Raw genomic sequence first — 20013 nt, 5'->3', positions numbered from 1 at the left:
CAGCTGGCGATCATCTCTCCTTGTGGTTCTGCATGGACGTCCTGGCCTCGGTATTGGAGTAGGGACACCCCTCTGAGCATTTTGTTTCAGGATCTTTGACACCTGACCTTGAGTGATGCCATACTGCTGAGCAATAGCACGCTGTTTCATGCCAGAATTTCGTAAAGCCACCACTCCATGACAAACAGCATTGTCAAGTTGACGGACCATCTCCAGAGGAAGCGGCAATAACTTTTGTAGACGTGCAGTTGTTTTCCACTAATACAGAACGCAACAACCCTTATATACCCGATTGTGAAGCCAATCGTCAAATGTACCTGTCCTTACATTTTGTCACGCCACCTGTGATTTCATCCTGTTATTGACTTCTTGCTGCGAAAGACAATCAGTGACATGGTTCTTTCAACAAAGACATCACCGAAGGGTAAAAGAAACTCACCAGATTGATATACTGAGTTCAGAAAGTAAACCCAAGTCAAGGAAAAAAAAATATTCCATATTAAATGCCAAGTCTGTATATAGTACAGCATAGGATCTCGGAACGGTTGGGATTATACTTTTTTTTTAAAGAATAAAGGTACATCCAACCAAAAAAGTAATTAGATCTACTCTGCTAATTTAAGTAACTAGTACACTCAGTCCATAAGGGAGCAGCAGAAAGGGTCATGCTGTTATCCTCTCTGGGGTATATGCATTGCAGACAATATGGACTCTGGCCTCAAGAACGTCGGGGATATGTTCAGTAACCAAGTTTATTGTAGAGCGCTCACCATGTGGCTTAGGCATTCAGGCAATCACTCCATTGTAAACCGTTGATAAGGAACAGCTGGCTTAGCAAGCGATAGGAAGCTGCTTGGTAATGGAATGCGTTCCCAATGGAGGGGGTAAAGGCTGCATCCAAGCTGTTTCTGCCAGAGCTTCGGAAAGCAGTGCATGGTAGAGATATTTGGAGACATCTGATGATGAATGGGGGTGTGAAGACACTATTGACCACCAGAGGTCGCCCATGACCTAATGGAACTGGATAACTGGTTATAATAGTACCAATAGGTGTGTGGACCAGCGACTGTTAGCCGATATAATGACCATGCATAAGCATGTACATCAAATTTTCTCCAAATTTCCCTCGGGCGAGTATCAAAATGCTATTGAACCTTCAAAATGTGGATATGCATCAAATAAAGGTCACAATTGGGCCGTAAGTGTGTCGGTGGCCAATAGACAGACAGACAGACACCAAATTGCCTATTTTAGGAAGAGAAATAAGCAATAGCAGATCAAGTGCATTTATATCCACTTCCCGAGTGGAGTGCATTTATATTTTTTGGGGATGGATGCACCTTTCTTCTTTAAAAAAAAAAAATGTTGTGGAAGTGGCTTCTATAGGGATTGTATAGCTAGAAATAGTTATTCCCTTAGTACATGCAATAGCATAAGAATGAGGTAATTTACTTGTGTTGAGGGATTATCTTATGGATCAATATTTGTATAGAAAGCTGTCGTCTTCCCTCCCTGATGTTTGTATCTAAAAACGCTTCTCCCTTAAAACCCTCACTAATGTCCTTTCCTTTGTAAATAATCGCCGAGGAGGCTCTAATTTTGGCGTGAGCCTCAAACTTTTGAAGAGTCGAGAGGTTCGGGGGAGAGATTTCCCGAAGAGTTACGACCAAACCACCAATATGCGTGGAGCAGACATGGCGGGGTTATGTCACAAGGCATTTGAAGTTTTTTTTTTATGGGTGCCTGGGGTGCCCATAAAAAGGCCCGCACCTGCATGGTGGGTGTTTCCAGTTGCTAGTCAAGTTGAGCTATTGAACCGGGAAAGGCATTGAACTTGTCGTTTTGCTGCTAACGTTTTGCTGCTAAATATGTCTTTCAATCCTGACAAATCTCACACTCTTACAATGTCTCTCCGAAAGGACCGACTGGACAACCCTCCCATCTACTTTCTCAACAATCCTCTCCAAGAAGTTCTGTCGCTCAAGCTTTTGGGTCTCACTATCTGCCATGATCTTTCTTGGGAAAACCACATTTCCAAGCTGGCCTCCAAAGCCAGTCGCCGACTGGGCATCCTCCGTCGTGCGAAGTCCTTCCTTGGCACACCTGAGCTCCTCACCACATACAAGGCTTTCATCCGCAGCTCAATGGAATACTGTTCCCCCCTCTGGGCTGGTGCTCCTGCCTCACACCTTGCTCGGCTTCACGCTGTTGAGGCCAAAGCTTTCAGAATCATTGGAATCTCCTGCGATGTAGTCAACGCCGAGGGCCTTTCACTCACTCACCGCAGGCAGGTTGGTGGTCTTTCTGTCTTCTACCGACTCCTCTCCGGCCTTGCTCCCCCAGCTCTCTCTGTGCTCTGTCCCCCCAATATTCCTTCAGGTCGCACAAGATCTGCCTGCAACCCTCTTATGGTTAAACTGCCAAAGTCTAGGCTCTCTGCTCACCTTCACTCTTTCATTCCCCTTTTCTCCCGCCTCTGGAACAAACTTCCCCACTCCCTTCAATCCCACTCCTCCCTCCAGGTCTTTAAAACAGCTGTTCACCACCATCTCTTATCGTCCCCCATCGAAAACCTTGATCTTTTCTACCCCCGGTAATTCACCCCAGAGTCCTTGCAGTGTTCATATGTTTTAATCCTCTCCCACCTCCCCCCCAAGTCCTCCCGATGTCCCTGCTCTCAAATGTTGTGTTTGTGTCCTTCCCCCTCTTCCCCCTCTCTTTTGTGTCCTTCCCCCTCTCTCCCCATCTTGTCTGCCGCTCCCCTTGTTTTTTGTGTTTTGTGTGTCGGTTTGTCTTTTTGTGTGATTAATGTTAGCTCTTTCACGAGCCTCGATCTTGTATACAAAAAAAAAAACAAAAAAAAAAAAACGGGAGTTTAACAATATAACTTATACATGTTACAGTACAGTAATACAGTTTATTGACAGTCAATATTTGAATTTTGTTTATTCCAGAAACATTTTGTTTACTGCTATAACAACCCAGTGTTAATTTTATTCATACGTAGACTTATTCGTCAAAAAACAGTATTATGAATTCCTTTTATTTCCCCAGGCATTTTAAGTTCCCATTTTGTTTTTCCCAAGTTGCAAAATGCAATTGTCATTGATTCATGAATAATACACCGCCGTAAAGGCCTAGCCTAGTGCTAGACATAATGCCTCAATGACGTCCGAGATGTAACACTGACTTGCTACACCACCACTTTAATAAATCCGTCAGCCCGACGCCTAGTGAAACAATATTGGATGCAGTACAGTACTAGTGAAACAATATTGGATGCAGTACCCATGCAGCCAGACACATGCGATTAATTTGAAGTAGAAAGAACATAATCGGATGGCCTTAGTCATAGAGCACGTACCTATCTTCAAAATGAAGAGCCTGAGGAAAGAAGAGGATGATTACACCCCCAGAGTCAACGACAGCGAATCTACATTCCGAATGAAATTCCAGAGTAAAGCGGAGCATGATTAGACGAACTTGGTCAGAGAGCACAAACTTTCATTGAAAACTAGCCGAAAGCACCCGGCATTGCCCGGGTTCTTGAATGAATTTACTACTATAATTCAGCTTTTACTCGCGGCCGTAGAAGATTGACTACTATAATTCAGCTCAGCTTTTAATTGCGAAATGGGCCCAGCCCGGCCGAGGCGGCCTCGACCGGCCTCACCACCTAGCCTATAACCTTCCCGGGGCCCGTCCCGACATTTTTTGTTTTAGAGGTTCCCTCCTATCTTTCACCGTTCAGGAGATTATCGCGTGCAGACAAACAAACAAACAAAAACTTTCTTTTATATATATAGATGAAGAACCTGGGGAAAAGAAGAACACGATTAGACTAACTTGGTCATATAGCACAAACTCACAAGGAAAATGAAGAGCCTGGGCAAAACACCATAATTAGACTATCTTGGCCATATCGGACATACTTGCATTGAAAATGAAGAACCTGCGGAAAAGAAGAGCACGATTAGACGACCTTGGTCATAGAGCACAAACTTGCATTGAAAACTAGAATGGCACTCAGTAGGCCTACCACTCAGAATGGCACCGGTCCACCAAGTTTCGTCCAAATCCGTCCACAAATCTTTGAGATATCCTGCTATGCATCGTTTCTGGCCCTATCTCCCAATGGAGAAGAATCACTTTTAAAATTCTAGTAGCCGGATCCGAATCCGGATCTTCACCAAAATCTAATCATTTCGTCCTTGTCACATACGCTACATCTCTGTCAAATTTCGTCCGAATCCGTACACAACTTTTTGAGATATCTTCTTCACAGACAAACAGACAGACAGGGGTGAAAACATAACCTCCATCCACATTTGGTGGTGGAGGTAATGAAGAGCCTGGGGAAAAGAAGACCATAATTAGACTATCTTGGCCATAGAGCACAAACTCGCATGGAAAATGAAGAGCCTGGAGGAAAGACCATAATTACACGATCTTGGCCATATAGGACATACTTGCATTGAAAATGAAGAACCTGGGGAAAAGAAGAACAGTTGCATGGCCTTCATCAAAGAGCACACGTGACCTCACCTTCAAAATGAATATACAGATGTAAGAAGGGAGCAGCAGCTTGATCATCAATAGTCCAAACAATAACATCAACGATGGTTTAGAGCTGCCTTTAATTATGACCCATCCTTTGATCCTTCAACAGAACCATCTTTGGATATTGGTCAAATGGTTCAAGTGTGCAAGCATTGTCAGACATTAAAATGGGAAGGTGAGGAAGGCTCCAGGGATTGTGTTGTAGTGGTGGAAAAGTGAAATTACATCTTCTACCTGAACCACTAGAGCCATTAAATCGACCGATGTGATATGCCCACTTCTTCTGGAACATTATTAAATCGACTACCTCAGAGTCGAGGATTGACAGAAACTTCTCCACCTTGTCAGTAGAGAAGGACACAGAGTCCAGGAGCAGTTGGGTTCGACTGGGTAAGGTGGGAACAGAGAGAGATGGGTTCGGGACACAATATTTTGAGGCAAACACAGAGTTTAGGCATTCGGCTTTTTCACGTGCGGAGTCAGCTGTGTAGCCATTTGAGGTAAGGGAAGGGATGGAGGGGGAACAAACACCAGAAACAGATTTGACCAGACGCCACCAGGATTTGGAGGAAGGAGACAGGTTTGAGAGTTCATTCTTGAGTGTGGAGAGATAGTGCTTCCTGGCACTCCTGAGGGTAGACACACACTTGTTCCGAGCTTTGTGAAAGGAACTGAGATTGCCTTCAGTTGGATTTGCCTTCCAAGAGGCAAAGGCAAGTTGTTTCAAGTTCAGGGCAACTGCCTCACCACAAGATTATGTGTACCATGGATGGGAGGAAGGGTAAAACAACTGAAGACGAGATGGGATAAATCTGTGCATGAGCGAGAGCAGTTTGCTTTGGAAGAGTATTTATTTCTCTGACTTTTAACGCTTCCTTTCTAGTCTTGCACCCTCTGCCCTTTCCGTGCTCTATCTCCCCCTCCCCCAATTTTCTTCATGGTGAACGTGGTCTGCCAGTAACCCCCTCCTTGTGAAACTCCCAAAATCCAGAATCGCAGCTCACTGCCACTCATTCATATTTCTTTGTTTCCCACCTGTGAAACCATCTTCCTCAGTCTCTTGCATCTCATTCTTCTCTTCAGTGCTTCAGGACAGCTGTTCACCACCATCTCAGGTCTCAAAAAAATAAAAAATAAAAATAACATTAATGGATTTCTCAAGAAGATAGAGAAACTGGGTAAATAAAATCAGTGGATGCTTTTGTAAGTGTACAGAAATGTACGATTTGTGGTTTATGTTTGTTTAAACATCGGGGTTTTCCCTCAACAGTTGTCTTCTCTTTTCAGATATCGTTAAGCCGGTGTACAGTAGGAAGCCACAAACAATTGAGAAACATGTGCATCCAGTTTTGAGGAAACTACAGCATTTCATGACGGGATCTGCAGGCGTACCTCGGGGGAGCAAGAATCTCCGAACGGCCGCCATCAAGCTTGCCCGAGCAGTTGAAAATGCCAATGGTGGGGACACTGGGATCACGCATCCCTTTTGCCATACGCACAACCTGAAGCACAAATAATAATTTATAAACGATATAATAATTTGAGTCAAGTAACTACGAGTATACAGATTTCACCCTAAATACATGCGCTGTACAATTTTACTGAAATGTACCATGAATATACAATAAAGATATTTTTATACACCAAGTTGTAACTGTTTTGTGCACAGCAGACATGCGCAGACACGCTATGTTTTTATGGTGTAGCCCATGGCGCAAAGCCGTCTAGAACTGCGTTTGTCCGTCCGTCTGTATGTATGTATGTATGTATGTATGTATGTATGTATGTATGTACCCTTTAGCTGAGACCCCTTAGACCAATCGAACGTATACCAATCAGAGCTGAGGATCTGGTCACATGACAGGGTGATGTGATGATGTCTGATGTCATTACGGCGGTACGGCAGCTGACTGTCCACACACCGCCATTTTGATTCCAATTACGTTCATGCCGAACATATTGTCGAACCTGTCATACATCACAATCGCCATGCTCTACCTTTACATTTTCCATTCAGTGTGAGAAACAAACAAACCAATTGTTAAAATGACCATCAAATATCGAAAGCATCGGCGTTACGTCTCTTCCAACAAAACGGTATGTACCCAACCCTTGTGGGGTATATAGATTACAGTAGATCTTCCCTCAGTTCTGTATGTAAAACTTACCTCACGGATGTCTGGATTCCTCCAAATTTCTTTGTTTAATGTTATAAACAGCACTGGCGACTGTTTACAAAGCTAATCATGTGTGTTTGTGGTTTCTAATATTTTACAAGCCCGGCTACGCCACTGTAAGACTTTCGGTCTTGTTTTCTTGTTACATTGTATGAGTTCACCTCTGCTGTTCGTGATTAATGTTATAACTGGCAGGGACCAACGGAAAGTCCACGTAATGTAAATTGTGACTTCACGTCTTCAACTCCCACCCTCCACCAGTGATGTAGGACTCGAGTCCACTTTTTGGAGGACTCGGGCTCGCACTCAACTCTTCAGGACTCGGACTCTGCCAAGAATTTGGGCTCGAATCCAGCTCAATTGCGGCAAAATTTAGTGTACAGTAGAAATAAAAAGTGTACAGTAAAACTTTCTGTGTACAGCAGCAGGAACCCGCACATACAGTGAGTAACCAGGCCTAATTGGTTTCCCGCCAAAACGCTTGTACAGTACCGTGAAACCATGAAGCAGGTGATTATAAAGGATCAATGGAGGGAATTAAACAATCCTGCAGAGGAAAATGAAAATAACTCGACCATGTTCCAGAAGTGAACAGATGACGATGGTTCGCTGGTTTGATAATATCTCCACACAATTGTGACTTAACATTATATTTTGATATATCAGTACAATCTATCTATAATGCCAGCAATCTCTGTGTGTCTGTCTGTGTGTCTGTGTGTTTGTCTGTGACCGCTGTTTCTCGACAACCACGGGTCCGATATACTTGAAACTTGCCAGGTATATTGCTGGGGACCCGAGGATGTGCCTTTTCAAGGTTTGTAATTAATCGGACAAGTACCTACCGAGCTATGTCCAAAAAACGCTTCAACCAATCAGAGAGCAGCGAGCTATCACGTGTGCCGAACCGTTAATGCAATGCAAGCGTTAATGCGTTAATGCAAGGCTTTTCTTTTTTTCCCTCTTCTCTTTCTACTTTTCCTTGCGATTAAATTGCAAACAGCCAAAATACGTTGGCGCTAATTGAATAATTGGCCATTAACACTAAAATAATCGTAACTGCGATATGCCAACTTCCGGACAGTGCAGCCTTCCATGTTGTTGTTGTTTGCAGCAGCTGTTTGCAGCAAGGCAAGGCTTTTCTTTTTTTCCCTCTTCTCTTTCTACTTTTCCTTGCGATTAAATTGCAAAAAGCCAAAATACGTTGGCGATAATTGAATAAATGGGCATTAATAGATAGATAGATAGATATGCGATATGCGAACTTCCGGACAGTGTGCGCGTTACGAGCTGACCGCCATTACGGTACGTAATTCGATTTCTTATGCGCATTATTTCTCCCAATTCAGTCAGAGCGAAGGGCGGAAGCGAAGAGCGTTGTTAATTTTTTGTTTACGGGCGTACGGGCGGGGTAGAGCGTACGGGTAGCGTTTTTTTTTTTTTTTGGCAAGGAACGGGCACCCACGTACGGGCAATGCCCTAGTAATATTAATTTGTGATTGGAATGACGAATGATCCTGTTTAAAATAAAAAATATAGAGAACGTGCTGTCTATGTCTGACATGCGACTGAAGGTGGCACAGGAATGTGGAATTTATTGGTTCATCGTTTGCCATTCGCCGGGTTTTTTTTACCCAAGTCATTCACGAACCGGCTGTCCATGCGTGAAGTCAAAAATATTTAATACATACATTATTTTCTAACTGGTATCCCCACCCAGGTCATACTATCCTCTCCTAAAGTATCAAGCAAGCCCGGCTACGCCGTCGTCAGACTATCGGTCTTGGTTTTCCACATTTATATTGACCTCTTAACGTCTCCTACTATAAATGGATGAGGTGTGTGTGTGTGTGTGTGTGTGTGTGTGTGTGTGTGTGTGTGTGTGTGTGTGTGTGTGTGTGTGTGTGTGTGTCATACTTTTTGTGTCTTTATTATGTACGTCTATTAATTAATTATGTACTGTTCAAATGTACCCTTTAACCCTTTAGCTGAGACCCCTTAGACCTTGGAAGACCCTTTAACACTTGAGACCCCAAGGACCCAAAAGTCCCCGTGGATTCAAAAGACCCCCGAGGACCCAAAAGTCCTTGATGACCCAAAAGTCCTTAACGACCCAAAATACCCAAATGTCCTTGATGACTGACCGAAAAGACCCAAAAGTCCCCAAGGACCCAAAAAGTTATTGATTACCCAAAAGTCCTTGATGACCCAAAAGTACCCGAGGACCCAAAAGTCCCCAAGGACACAAAAGACCCAGATGACCCAAGAGTCCCCAAGGACCCAAAAAGTTATTGATGGCTCAAAGGTCCCCGAGGACCCAAAAGACCCAGATGACCAAAAAGTCCTTGATGACCCAAACGTCCCCGAGGACCCAAAAGTCCCCAAGGACCCAAAATACCCAGATGAACCAAAACTCCCCAAGGACCCAAAAAGTCCTTTATGACCAAAAGTCTGCAAGGACCCAAAAGACTCAGATGACCCAAAAGTCCTTAATGACCCACAAGTCCCCAAGGAACCAAAAAGTCCTTGACCCAAAAGTCCATGAGGACCCAAAAGACCCAAGAGTCCCTGAGGGCCCAAAAGACCCAGATGACCAAAATGTTCTTTATGACCCAAAAGTCCTTGATGACCCAAAAGTCCCTGAGGACCAAAAGACCCAAGAGTCCCCGAGGGCCCAAAAGACCCAGATGACCCAAAAGACCCCACTGAGTCCAGCAGGCAGGTATGCTACAAGGCAGTGAAGCCCAATGAAAATTTGGTACAACGGACCAACGGGCCCCCTAGTTATTTGAAATCACTGAGTGGTGGGTGAATCGTAACATGTAAGAAGGTAATTATGTCCTCATTTTTTACCTTCGCAAAAGCGGAAGGTTATGTTTTGATCGCTGTGTATTTATTTGTATGTCTGTGTGTGTGTGTGTGTGTATGTTATTTGCATAACTCAAAAAGTATTCAACCGAATTGCATGAAATTTGGTGGGATGATTGGTTATTATACGGGACACATTTGATTAGATTTTGGGAGCAATCGTGTCAAAGGTCAAGGTCAAGGTCACGAAAAGGTCAAAATCGTATTTTTGTTGTTCTGTTCCCTACACTCCCATGCCAAGTACAGAACAGTAGCTGCGGCGAAGGTATGCGCTCTACCGAGTGCCCGTTCTAGTTTATATATAAAATGTTCACATATACTTGCATTAAGTATGTAATTTGTGTGGTTTATGAAAGTGATGCGTAGAATGGAGCACTCGTTTGTAAATTTTCTTATGTTGTTGTTGTTGTTTGTTTTATTTTAAGTCCTTAGCCGTTATTTGTTATTTTTATGGTACTAATTGTTAATCTCTATATATAAAGGAGGAGTGTGTGTGTGTGTGTGTGTGTGTGTGTGTGTGTGTGTGTGTGTGTGTGTGTGTGTGTGTGTGTGTGTCTGTCTGTCTGGATGTCCGCTTATAACTCAAGAACTACACATCGGAGAAAAATTTTAGACAGATTCGGAATCAGCATAAAATCCCGGTGGTTTTAGGCTACGTTTTATTTTAATATCAATGGTTTAAAAAAACCGCGCCAGCTGCAATTCCATGGTGTAGTTTGTGGTGGCGCTAGACGTTCGGGGTGTATTGCAATGGTTTGTCGGGTTTGGCTGTGGGTCCAGAATAGCTCCCATTTCCTTATGTTCTTCCACTTTTATTTTGATTCTTCTGTTACAACGCCTTCCTTATCTACCTTATATCCCCTCGACGAGGCCTCTACATAATTTAATGCGGCAGAATTTCGTGCATTTTGAGTGAAAGAAGTGAGACGAAGTTGTAGGAGGAAGAAGAGGCGCGGTCACTGTGGAGGCCTCGATCGTGAGTGGAAATGGCGGGAATTGCGTTTGTATCGCAAAGTAAAGGATCTGCATTCATTTCTGAACTTGCATTGGTGGATTGTTATACATCTGCATTATTTTTCATAAAAAAGCTTTATGTTGAACTTGAAGGCTCCAAGCACGGACTATATATATAGCCCTCATTGAGGTAAAAATAAAAGTAAAAAGCCTGCTATCGCTTGCCAAGCTAGCCGTTCCCCCCTCCCCCTCCCCCTCCACTCCTCCTCCCCTCCCCCCTCCCCACCCCTCCCCTCTCCCCTTCCCTCCCCCCTCCCCTCCCCTCCCCTCCCCTCCCCCTTCCCCTCCCCTCCCCTCCCCCCCCTCCCCCCTTCCCTCTCCCCTCCCCCCTCCCCCCTCCCCTTACTAGATCCTCTCGGTGTGCCAATTCACGTCTACAGCCCGGCTTCGTACAGCCGAGCAATGAACGCGGGTTCTTTGGTGCCGGCGGCTGGATGCGTCCGGCACTCGGTGCAGGGACGGGGGCTTACCCGTGCCGAGATCCCACGCACCACCTCGGCGCGGAGCCATCCAATTGCCCGATCTCGACCTGCCGGAATGTCTCAATAAAAAGTGGTCGCCATGACGACCCTTCCTATCGGGCTGCCCGCTCCGCCTAGTGGAGCACGGACGCGGCCGTTCAAAGCGAGGCCCAGCGTGGATCGCGTACGGCGGTCCTTTCGAACCCGCCGTGGCTCGGATCCCCGCTGGTTCTCGCGGCACGCGAAGCTGCCCGACGCGCACCGAGGGCCCGATTTGGCTATAAGTCGTTCTAACCTCTAACCCGGTTACCGTCGATGCCTCACCTGCATGCTTACACCCCGCAGCCCGTTCCTTGCTCACACATCCAGCCGTCTCCCTGCTCTTGGTCATTGCACCCTCTCTTACACACCCAGGTACACTCATTCCGCTCACAGACTTGGTCACACACCTGACCACCGAACACCTTGGCACACATTCGTCGCTCGCACACCTCACCAACACACCTCTTCGCGCCCCCTCCTCGGTCACCTCCTCTGTGACAATCACAGGTGTGCTCTCACTCGCACACCCAACCACGTGCCTCACGACCAATTCCAGCGTGCATTCCCACACACGCTCTACCATTCCAGGTGTGCTTCCTTCCATTCCAGGTGTACATCCTCTCTCACCTGCCACAACCAACTAATACTCCGTGTCACTCTTACTACTCTCACCTCCACTCTCGGTCGCGCACTCTCCCTTACTCTCGACAGCGCACTCTTTCCTCATGCACCTGTCCGTTACACACCTTTCTTGCGCACCCTCTTGCGCACACTCTTTCGTTGCTTCCTCCGTATCACTCACCACAGGTGTACACTCTTCCTTACTTTTGACAGCGCACTCTTTCCCCATGCACCTGTCCGTCACACATCTTTCTCGCGCACCCTCTCCCGTTACATCCTCTGTAACACTCACCACAGGCGTGCATTCTCCCTTTACACCCTCCGTAACACTCCTCACTACGCGCTTCCATGTGCTCCCTCGCACACGCGCTACGACCGACTCACTCTCGACAGCACCCTCACTCCTTGGCACGCACTTTTTCCTCACACACCCCAGAGTCGGACTTTCTTGCACACCTCCTTTTTCGCACACCAGACATGTCGCACACTTCACCAACGGCCTCTCACGAACACCCGGGTCCATCTCGACCCCCAAGTTCATTAAATCACCTGGCGCATCATACGCATGACCATATTGGTCACCACTTACACCGGGTCCTCTTTCTCTTCGCTTCTCCTCCATCACCTGCGAATCCCTTATCCGGTTAATGAGCACATCATCACGATCCGAACACAGACTTTGGACCAATTCTTTTACTTCCTCTTTTATCTCTTTCTGATCCCCTCTCCGTCGCTTCTTAATTTCGCTTACCCCTTCTTCCACTTCTTCTAATTTCTGCTTCACCTCTTTTATTTCCCGGTGCGTCTCCTCAAGCTTGTCCTCTAAGGCTACCTTGACCGTTTCTATGTGCGTCCTCACCTGCCGGTCCTTCGTCTCCATTACCTGTGTCACCTCGTCCAACCTCATTGTCAGTCCCTCACGTACCATCTGACATTGCCTCTGTGTCGCTATCAAGTCATTTTTTATGTCGTTTTGTGTCGCTTTTAATCCTCCTAGTACCGCAGTGTTCCTTTGAACCTGCTCCGTTAGTTATTTTTGTCCCTCCGTCAGTTGTTCTACTCCCAGCGTCAACTCCTCTATACCACCTTGCAATTTTACAGTCCCCTTTCTCACCTCCTTCTCCATGCGCTCCTCACAGTGCCTCACCTCCTCGCGCACTCCTCCGACCTCCTCACTCACACCTCTTCTGATCTCCTCTCCCATCACTTGCATCTCCTGCCCAGATGCCACCCTCATCTGCTCCATTTCCTCCCTGTGAGCATCCAATTTAGTTTCTACCCCCATTCTGACCCCCTCTATCTGCTGCCCCATTTTTTTAACTTCCCTTTCCGCTTGGTCCCTCATGTCCCTCAATTTGCCTTCCATACTGTTTTCTAACCCCTCTAACCCCTTTTTCATCCCTTCCATTTGATTCTCTTGAGCGGCCATTCTGTTTTCTACCCCCGTTAACCCATGTTTCACCCCTTCTATCCCATTGTCTAACCCCTCTAATTTAGCTTCTAGCCGTTCCCCCATTTCTCCCATTTTGCCCCCATTTCGCTCCCCAATCGCTCACTATCAGCCCTCATTACCCTCATTTGCTCACTCTGAGCCTCTATTCTGTTTTTCAAACCTCCAATTTGGTCTCTCATTTGTCCCATAAGGGCCCTCATTTGCAGGAAAAAAAAGGTTCGAATCCACCAGCGGCGCTGCTACGGTCGCGGGTGCGGTCGCCGTAGCCATGTGCGAGGTGCCATTTTGCGCGCCCGTAACCTCGTGCGCGAGGACGCCATTTTGCGAACCTGCCGCCCACACTGCTTCGCTCTCCTCATGTCCCTCAATTTGGTCCTGGATCGACCCTGCCTCACTCTCCTACCGGAACCCAGCCGTCTTGATCTCCCATAGCGCAACTTTCAAAATTCGGGTTTTTTGTAAAACAAAATCAAATTTCGGTGACTTGTAATTTTGAGCGCGTTAAGCGCGCTTCGGGTCCGTATCTCACTCCCAGACACCAATTGTTACGGTAATAACACAATTGGTGTCCAAAATTTGGGCTAAATAAATTTAGTCCCAGGTTCGAATCCCAACTCCTGACAACCAATTGTTACGGACGCGGTTTAGATGTTATTTACCGAGCGGTGGTATTGCCGCGACCGAACAGTTATTCCCCGACTAGACCCCGATTCCACCCAGACGTTGACCAAATCGCGCTATGCCAAATCAATGATAGAAAGGACACGACGACTGGGAAAGAGGAAACGACGCAAGGGGTACAGTTCTCAAGACCTCCGGAGGAGGGTATAATTACAGTGGTGGAGAAAAGGGGTAGATTACAAGGCAGTGAGGTAAAGACACAGAAGAGATGGGCACTTAATTACCGTCTTATCTATTCCCAGACAGACCACAGACAAACGGAACAAGGCGGACTTACACAGGGATTGATGGCAGGAAGGGACAGGTAGGTCGATAGCACAAGGTGCACCTTGGCTCGGGGACAGGATAAAGCACGGTCCAGTCCAGAAGATGCGGGGAGGCCTCACAGCGCTCGGAAGGGACGTCTTTCTTGCTTCAAGCTCAGCACGCATCTGACGTCACCTCCCTCTCCCTGCGCATGCTCAGCAGGGAGTGACACGCCCTCGGCTGGTTGGCTCCGCCCCACTGGGGCCGGTCCGCCGCTTCCATTGGGTGCGGGGGTTACCGGGCTCCGCCCTTGACGAGGAGCTGACAGGGAGCCCCTATTTGGTAACCCCGTCGAGCACATGTTCGATGGCGGCTCGTTGGGAAGGCCTGGTGCCCTCCCAACACCCCCTACCAACCAAGCCGGAGTGAGGACGCGCACTTCCCGCGCCCGCCGCTGCCGTTGCTGTTGTTGTTGTTGTTGTTGCTGAACCGTGAGGAAGAGCTGTGGGGAGGTATCGGGAGGTCCTAAACTTCCTAACGGTGCCACACAATCACATTCTGGTGCAACGAAGGGTCAGAATTAATGGAAACGAGTCCTTAACTGACATAGACTAAGAATAACTAGCAAGATGTCCTATAGTTGTCTTACATGAGATGCGGTGAACCTGGGCACGACATTTAATGGGGGAAATAGGGGGAGGTCGGGTCTACAGAGTGTTGTTTACAGAAAATGGGACTAGGGAATGGGGGATTGGGGATAGTTGGGAAGTATTGAGGAAATAGGGGAATATTTACAAGCGGATATGGATGGATGCAAATCCCATATCCGCAACAATACGTTTTCACAGTATGTGTGTCGTCTTCTAACTTCAGTCGCTGTCAGGACTGGTTCTCTCCAGGCACTGCGGCTTCCTCCACCAGTAGAAGTTAGCTTGCAGTAAGATCAGTGCCGACAGATCAGACGATAGCGCCGTTTCAACGGCAATATGTGACTGTCGTTTATCAAACCGTGTCGATGGCGCTGATTGGCTGACCTAAACTGATCGCTGATTGGTCAGCTCACAAAATTTCACAAATTCAGACCTAAAATGACACCATTTGCATTATGGATGAGATTAAAATTGATAAAATTTACTTCTTGATTAATTCGGTGAATTCCGTCTCAACTTCGGATATTTCCAGCCGTGAAAAACTATCCCCTACGGCCGCGATATTTCTAAGAAATAATTCTTCGTCAATTTTAGAATATTTGATGCCGTTTTCAGCCTCCGAAACGCGTAATAAGCTTTTTTGAAATATTTTTTCAAATGCTCGAATCTCATTGGTTCCGGTGTTTGGTGACGATTTTCTTTGAAGATAACGAGGTTGGTCTTAAAGTATTTTAATTACAAATTAGAGGTGCATTAGATTGTGAATCAAACAAAGACGGGTGAAACAAACTCCTATTGAACTTTTTCGCAATTTTTTTATGCATACTTCCGCATCCGGAAGATGGCGGCCTCCATTGAGTGATTTGGTTTTTGAAATAATTTTTCAAATGCTCGAATCTCATTGGTTCCGGTGTTTGGTGACGATTTTCGTTGAAGATAACCAGGCCCGTGCGAGCCGAGGTTGCTCTTAAAGTATTTTAATTACAAATTAGATGTGCATGAGATTGTGAATCAAACAAAGACGGGTGAAACAAACTCCTATTGAACTTTTTCGCAATTTTTTAATGCATACTTCCGCATCCGCAAGATGGCGGCCTCCATTGAGCGATTTGGTGCGTCAAAGCTTCGAAATTCTCAAGCCAAGGGATCCAGCATAATCTGGTTTTTCAACATAATACGTACGCGTTCATTGACAACACCGGCTTCGCTGGCTACTAGTACCCGACTGCAAAGCCGCAATGAGCCGGCGAAGCCAAAGCCTCTTGCCACTATTTTACCCATCACTATGGCATCAGTAGGTTAGGTAGTTGGTAGTAGGTAGGTGTAGTAGGTACCGTACCTGGTAAGACATAATACGTACGCGTTTATTGACAACCGGCTTCGCCGGCTACTAGTCGAGAGCGTTCTGAAATATGTTAATATACCAGTTTATCCTTGAGCTAAATTATTAAAAGGGAAACTATATCGACCGACGTTAATGTTAATATGTGATTAGTGATGCCATAAAAACGTCAGAATTATACATTTTAGTATTTGTTTGTGTTTGACGTTGTCAATGATTGGAGAAAAAAATTGCCAACGTCGAAATCAAATTTTAATGTCTCCATGGTGTAGAGGGGACGTCGTAGAGAAGAACGAGTGGTCGCATGAACTTGTACAATGTAAAATAGATGAAATACAGTTGCTGGGATGTTTGTACCAACAAGTGCACAACACAACAACTTTACCTGCACGAGTGTGACGTTTGGGTTCGAAGGTTAGAAAATCGTAACAAATGAACAGATAGCCCCGCGACCACCAAATTTGGCGTACGAGTCGTTAGTAACTAGAGGCAGGACCTAAAAAAAATAACAAGAAAAAAAAAGACTTGAACATGGATCGGACCAGGTTGACTTTACACCACTGCCGTCCACCCAACCCCAAGTCCTGCAGCTCACCTGAATCACAACTCTTCAACCCCACTCCCCCTTCCCTCCCCACCTCCAATACACACACAAACACGCACATAAACACACAAGCAAACACATACACACACAAGCAAACACATAAACAAACACTCACAAATAAACACACACACAAACACATAAACACCCAAACAAACACACATAAACACACAAACAAACACATACAAATAAACACACAAACAAACACATAAACACACAAACAAACACATACATGCACAAATAAACAAACATAAACACACAAACAAACAAATAAACACACACAAACACATACAAATGAACACACACACAAACAAACACCCAAACACATACAAATAAACACACACAAACAAACACACAAACACATACAAATGAACACACACACAAACAAACACCCAAACACATACAAATAAACATACACAAACAAACACACAAACACATACAAATGAACACACACACAAACAAACACATACAAATAAACACACACAAACAAACACACAAACACATACAAATGAACAAACACACAAACAAACACACAAACACACAAATAAACACACACAAACGAACACACAAACACATACAAATGAACACACACACAAACAAACACACAAACACATACAAATAAACACACACAAACGAACACATAAACACACACAAACACATACAAATAAACACACAAACAAACACAAACACATACAAATAAAAACACACAAACAAACATAAACAAACACAAACACATAAACACACACAAACACATACAAATAAACACACACACAAACAAACACATAAACACACACAAACAGACACATAAACACACAAACACATACAAATAAACACACAAAAACAAACACATAAACACACACAAACACATACAAATGAACACACACAAACAAACACACAAACACATACAAACAAACACACACACGAACTCAGGTTCCCCCCAAAAATAGGGGGGTTTTTTTGTTTGTTTTTAAAGTCTTATGATTATGTTGGTATGATTCTACATGTTGCCCCCTCTTCTTGCAACCATTGCAATTGGTTTAAAATACCTTTCGTCGGTGCAGTATACTGTTTATTCTACCAGGTGAGCGCCAGGGGTATTGCCCCTATGTTTGCATCTTTGACAAATTAACAACTTCAGTTTGCTTCCACTTCCAGAAAGTGAATCTCACATCTCATCTCTTTCTGAACACGAATTGGGAACAATAATCGGAACACGAAAATTATGTAACACGCAACAAAAACAATATGCGGTGCATGGCGTCCTGCCCGGAACCACCGGTGCCAAACCACACAACACAACCACACGATTCAGCATAAATCCCTCATTTTAACGGACGAACGTGGTCATTTTGAATGAAGATATTTATTGCTGTATTTACTACTTATGTGCTTATACAATTACTTCTTCCATCTCCAAGTCTTCCTTTCTTTCACTTCCATCCCATTGATCTAGTTCTGCTTGGACATTCTTCCTCCAAGTTTGTCTCCTTCTTCCTCTCTTTCTGTTCCCTCTTGGTGTCCAGAACATAAGCTGTGCACTCCTTAATCCCTCCATAAAACATGTCTGTTCAAACCTTCAACACGACATGAGCCGTAATGTGGATGTTTGGCTTGGACAGGAAAACCGCAAGTTGTGATTTCTTTGATGTTTCCATGAAAAACATGTATGACATTCACTAACCAGCAAACCACCGCATTATCGATGAAAACACCTGCAAACTTTAAAGGTAAAATGAATGGACAAAATCTTATTATGGTGCAGTTCAATTTACACACATAAGCAGATCCTTCTGTTATATCCTTGAGGTTCTCATTATTAAATACTAGTGAGATACCCGTGCTACGCACGGGTGGGAGGCCAGAAGCAAACAGACAATGCAGAAACGGCGAATGCTAAAGCATGAAACCAATAAATTCCACATTCCTGTAGCACCTTCAGTCGCACGTCAGACATGGACAACAAGTTCGTGAAGGACTTCCATGAAAAACGTACCCGTTCCAAACAAACAGGTACGTGTGTTCCATTCCCAGTCAATGGCGAATCTGCATATGGCGATCCGCGAATATCACGCTTAGAACGTAAAACCATGACGGCATTCCATCATTCACTTGAACTCGATATCCGTTTTTTTCAATCCAAACAGCATCACTCCAATCACAAATTAAATAACATTAATATAAAAAATAAACTTTTAACAAAATTCGTGACATAAACAAATATTTAAATCCTGATGTGAAGTTCCGTACGGTTGCGTGAATACAATTACGAATTCAAAATCGTAATTGTATTCACTCAATTCCAATCATCAATTGATACTTTAACAAAACGATTAACACGATTAACGTTTAACGATTAAACATTACGATTGAATGACGGTTGTATTGGGATATTATCAAACCCGCTCATGGCCGTCATCTGTCCACTTCCACATTCGCGGCAGGTTCACAATTCTCATCAAAAGCTAAACAGTATTTGTAGATTTTAAATAAAAGCCACATCACTGTTCATATCGGTAAATATTATTCCATCGTGTTTGGAAAAACTGGAAAATTGGAAAAATTGGAAAAACAATGTAGCCTATTTTACTCCAGGGGGTCCCAGAATTACCCACCCAAAATATTGTTGCGATCGATTCAGCCGTTTTTGCGGTACCTGGGAACGGACAGACAGACAGACAGACAGACGGACATTTGGTGAATTATAGTAAGATAACATAAAATTGTAACATTTGCTTTCAAATCACAATTTCATTTTTCGGGATCCAGCTGGGCGGCAAATCGTACATTTTTGTCACAATTTTCAGCAATTTTTTTTCTATATGCAGTGCCCTACCGGTATGAAACCAGAACAGGACTCGGTAGAGAGCGCGTACCTCCGCCAGGCTGAACAGTTTACTTTTTGTATCCCACTGATAGGCCGGATCTGGATTCAGACCTGAACCAAAATCCAATTGGCTAGTTATTGTCACCAAACCAACTCATCCACCAAGTTGTCCATCTACCACCAAGTTTTTGACCTTGAGTTGACCTTACACCATTTGACCTCAAAAATTGTTGCTGTCCCAATTGAGTGAGGCACTATGCAATTGCTGTTTAATTGTCAAGTTAATAGGATGAAAATTTATGATTTTTCAGATGAAAATGGACGATTTTTCAGATAGAAATTGATGATTTTAGATGTTTGACCTTGAACATGACCTTTGACCTTTTGACCTCAAAAATACTTGCTTTCCCAATTCAGTGATGCAATATGCAATTATTATTCAAATGTGATGTCAATCGGATGGAAAATTATGA

General features: G+C 44.6%; 2 protein-coding genes across 2 annotated transcripts in view; one reads left to right on the top strand and one right to left on the bottom strand.

Moving 5' to 3' along the window:
* The window catches only part of TOGARAM1 (TOG array regulator of axonemal microtubules 1), a 64903-nt gene extending 58696 nt beyond the window's left edge, over positions 1-6207 (top strand). The window contains exon 16 of the mRNA XM_068129492.2: positions 5848-6207. Coding sequence (XP_067985593.2) covers positions 5848-6077 — 230 coding nt within the window. The 3' untranslated portion in view covers positions 6078-6207. The remainder of the gene's footprint in view (positions 1-5847) is intronic.
* Positions 1-20013, bottom strand: part of MRPL49 (mitochondrial ribosomal protein L49) — a 195079-nt gene that overhangs the window by 75292 nt on the left and 99774 nt on the right. The gene's annotated exons all lie outside the window — the stretch shown is intronic.

Source organism: Myxine glutinosa, chromosome 9 (assembly GCF_964187855.1).
Source record: "Myxine glutinosa chromosome 9, kmMyxGlut1.1, whole genome shotgun sequence".
Classification (NCBI taxonomy): domain Eukaryota; kingdom Metazoa; phylum Chordata; class Myxini; order Myxiniformes; family Myxinidae; genus Myxine; species Myxine glutinosa.
The sequence above is the reverse complement of the archived record's forward strand: the minus strand, read 5'-3'. Positions and strand labels throughout refer to the sequence as shown.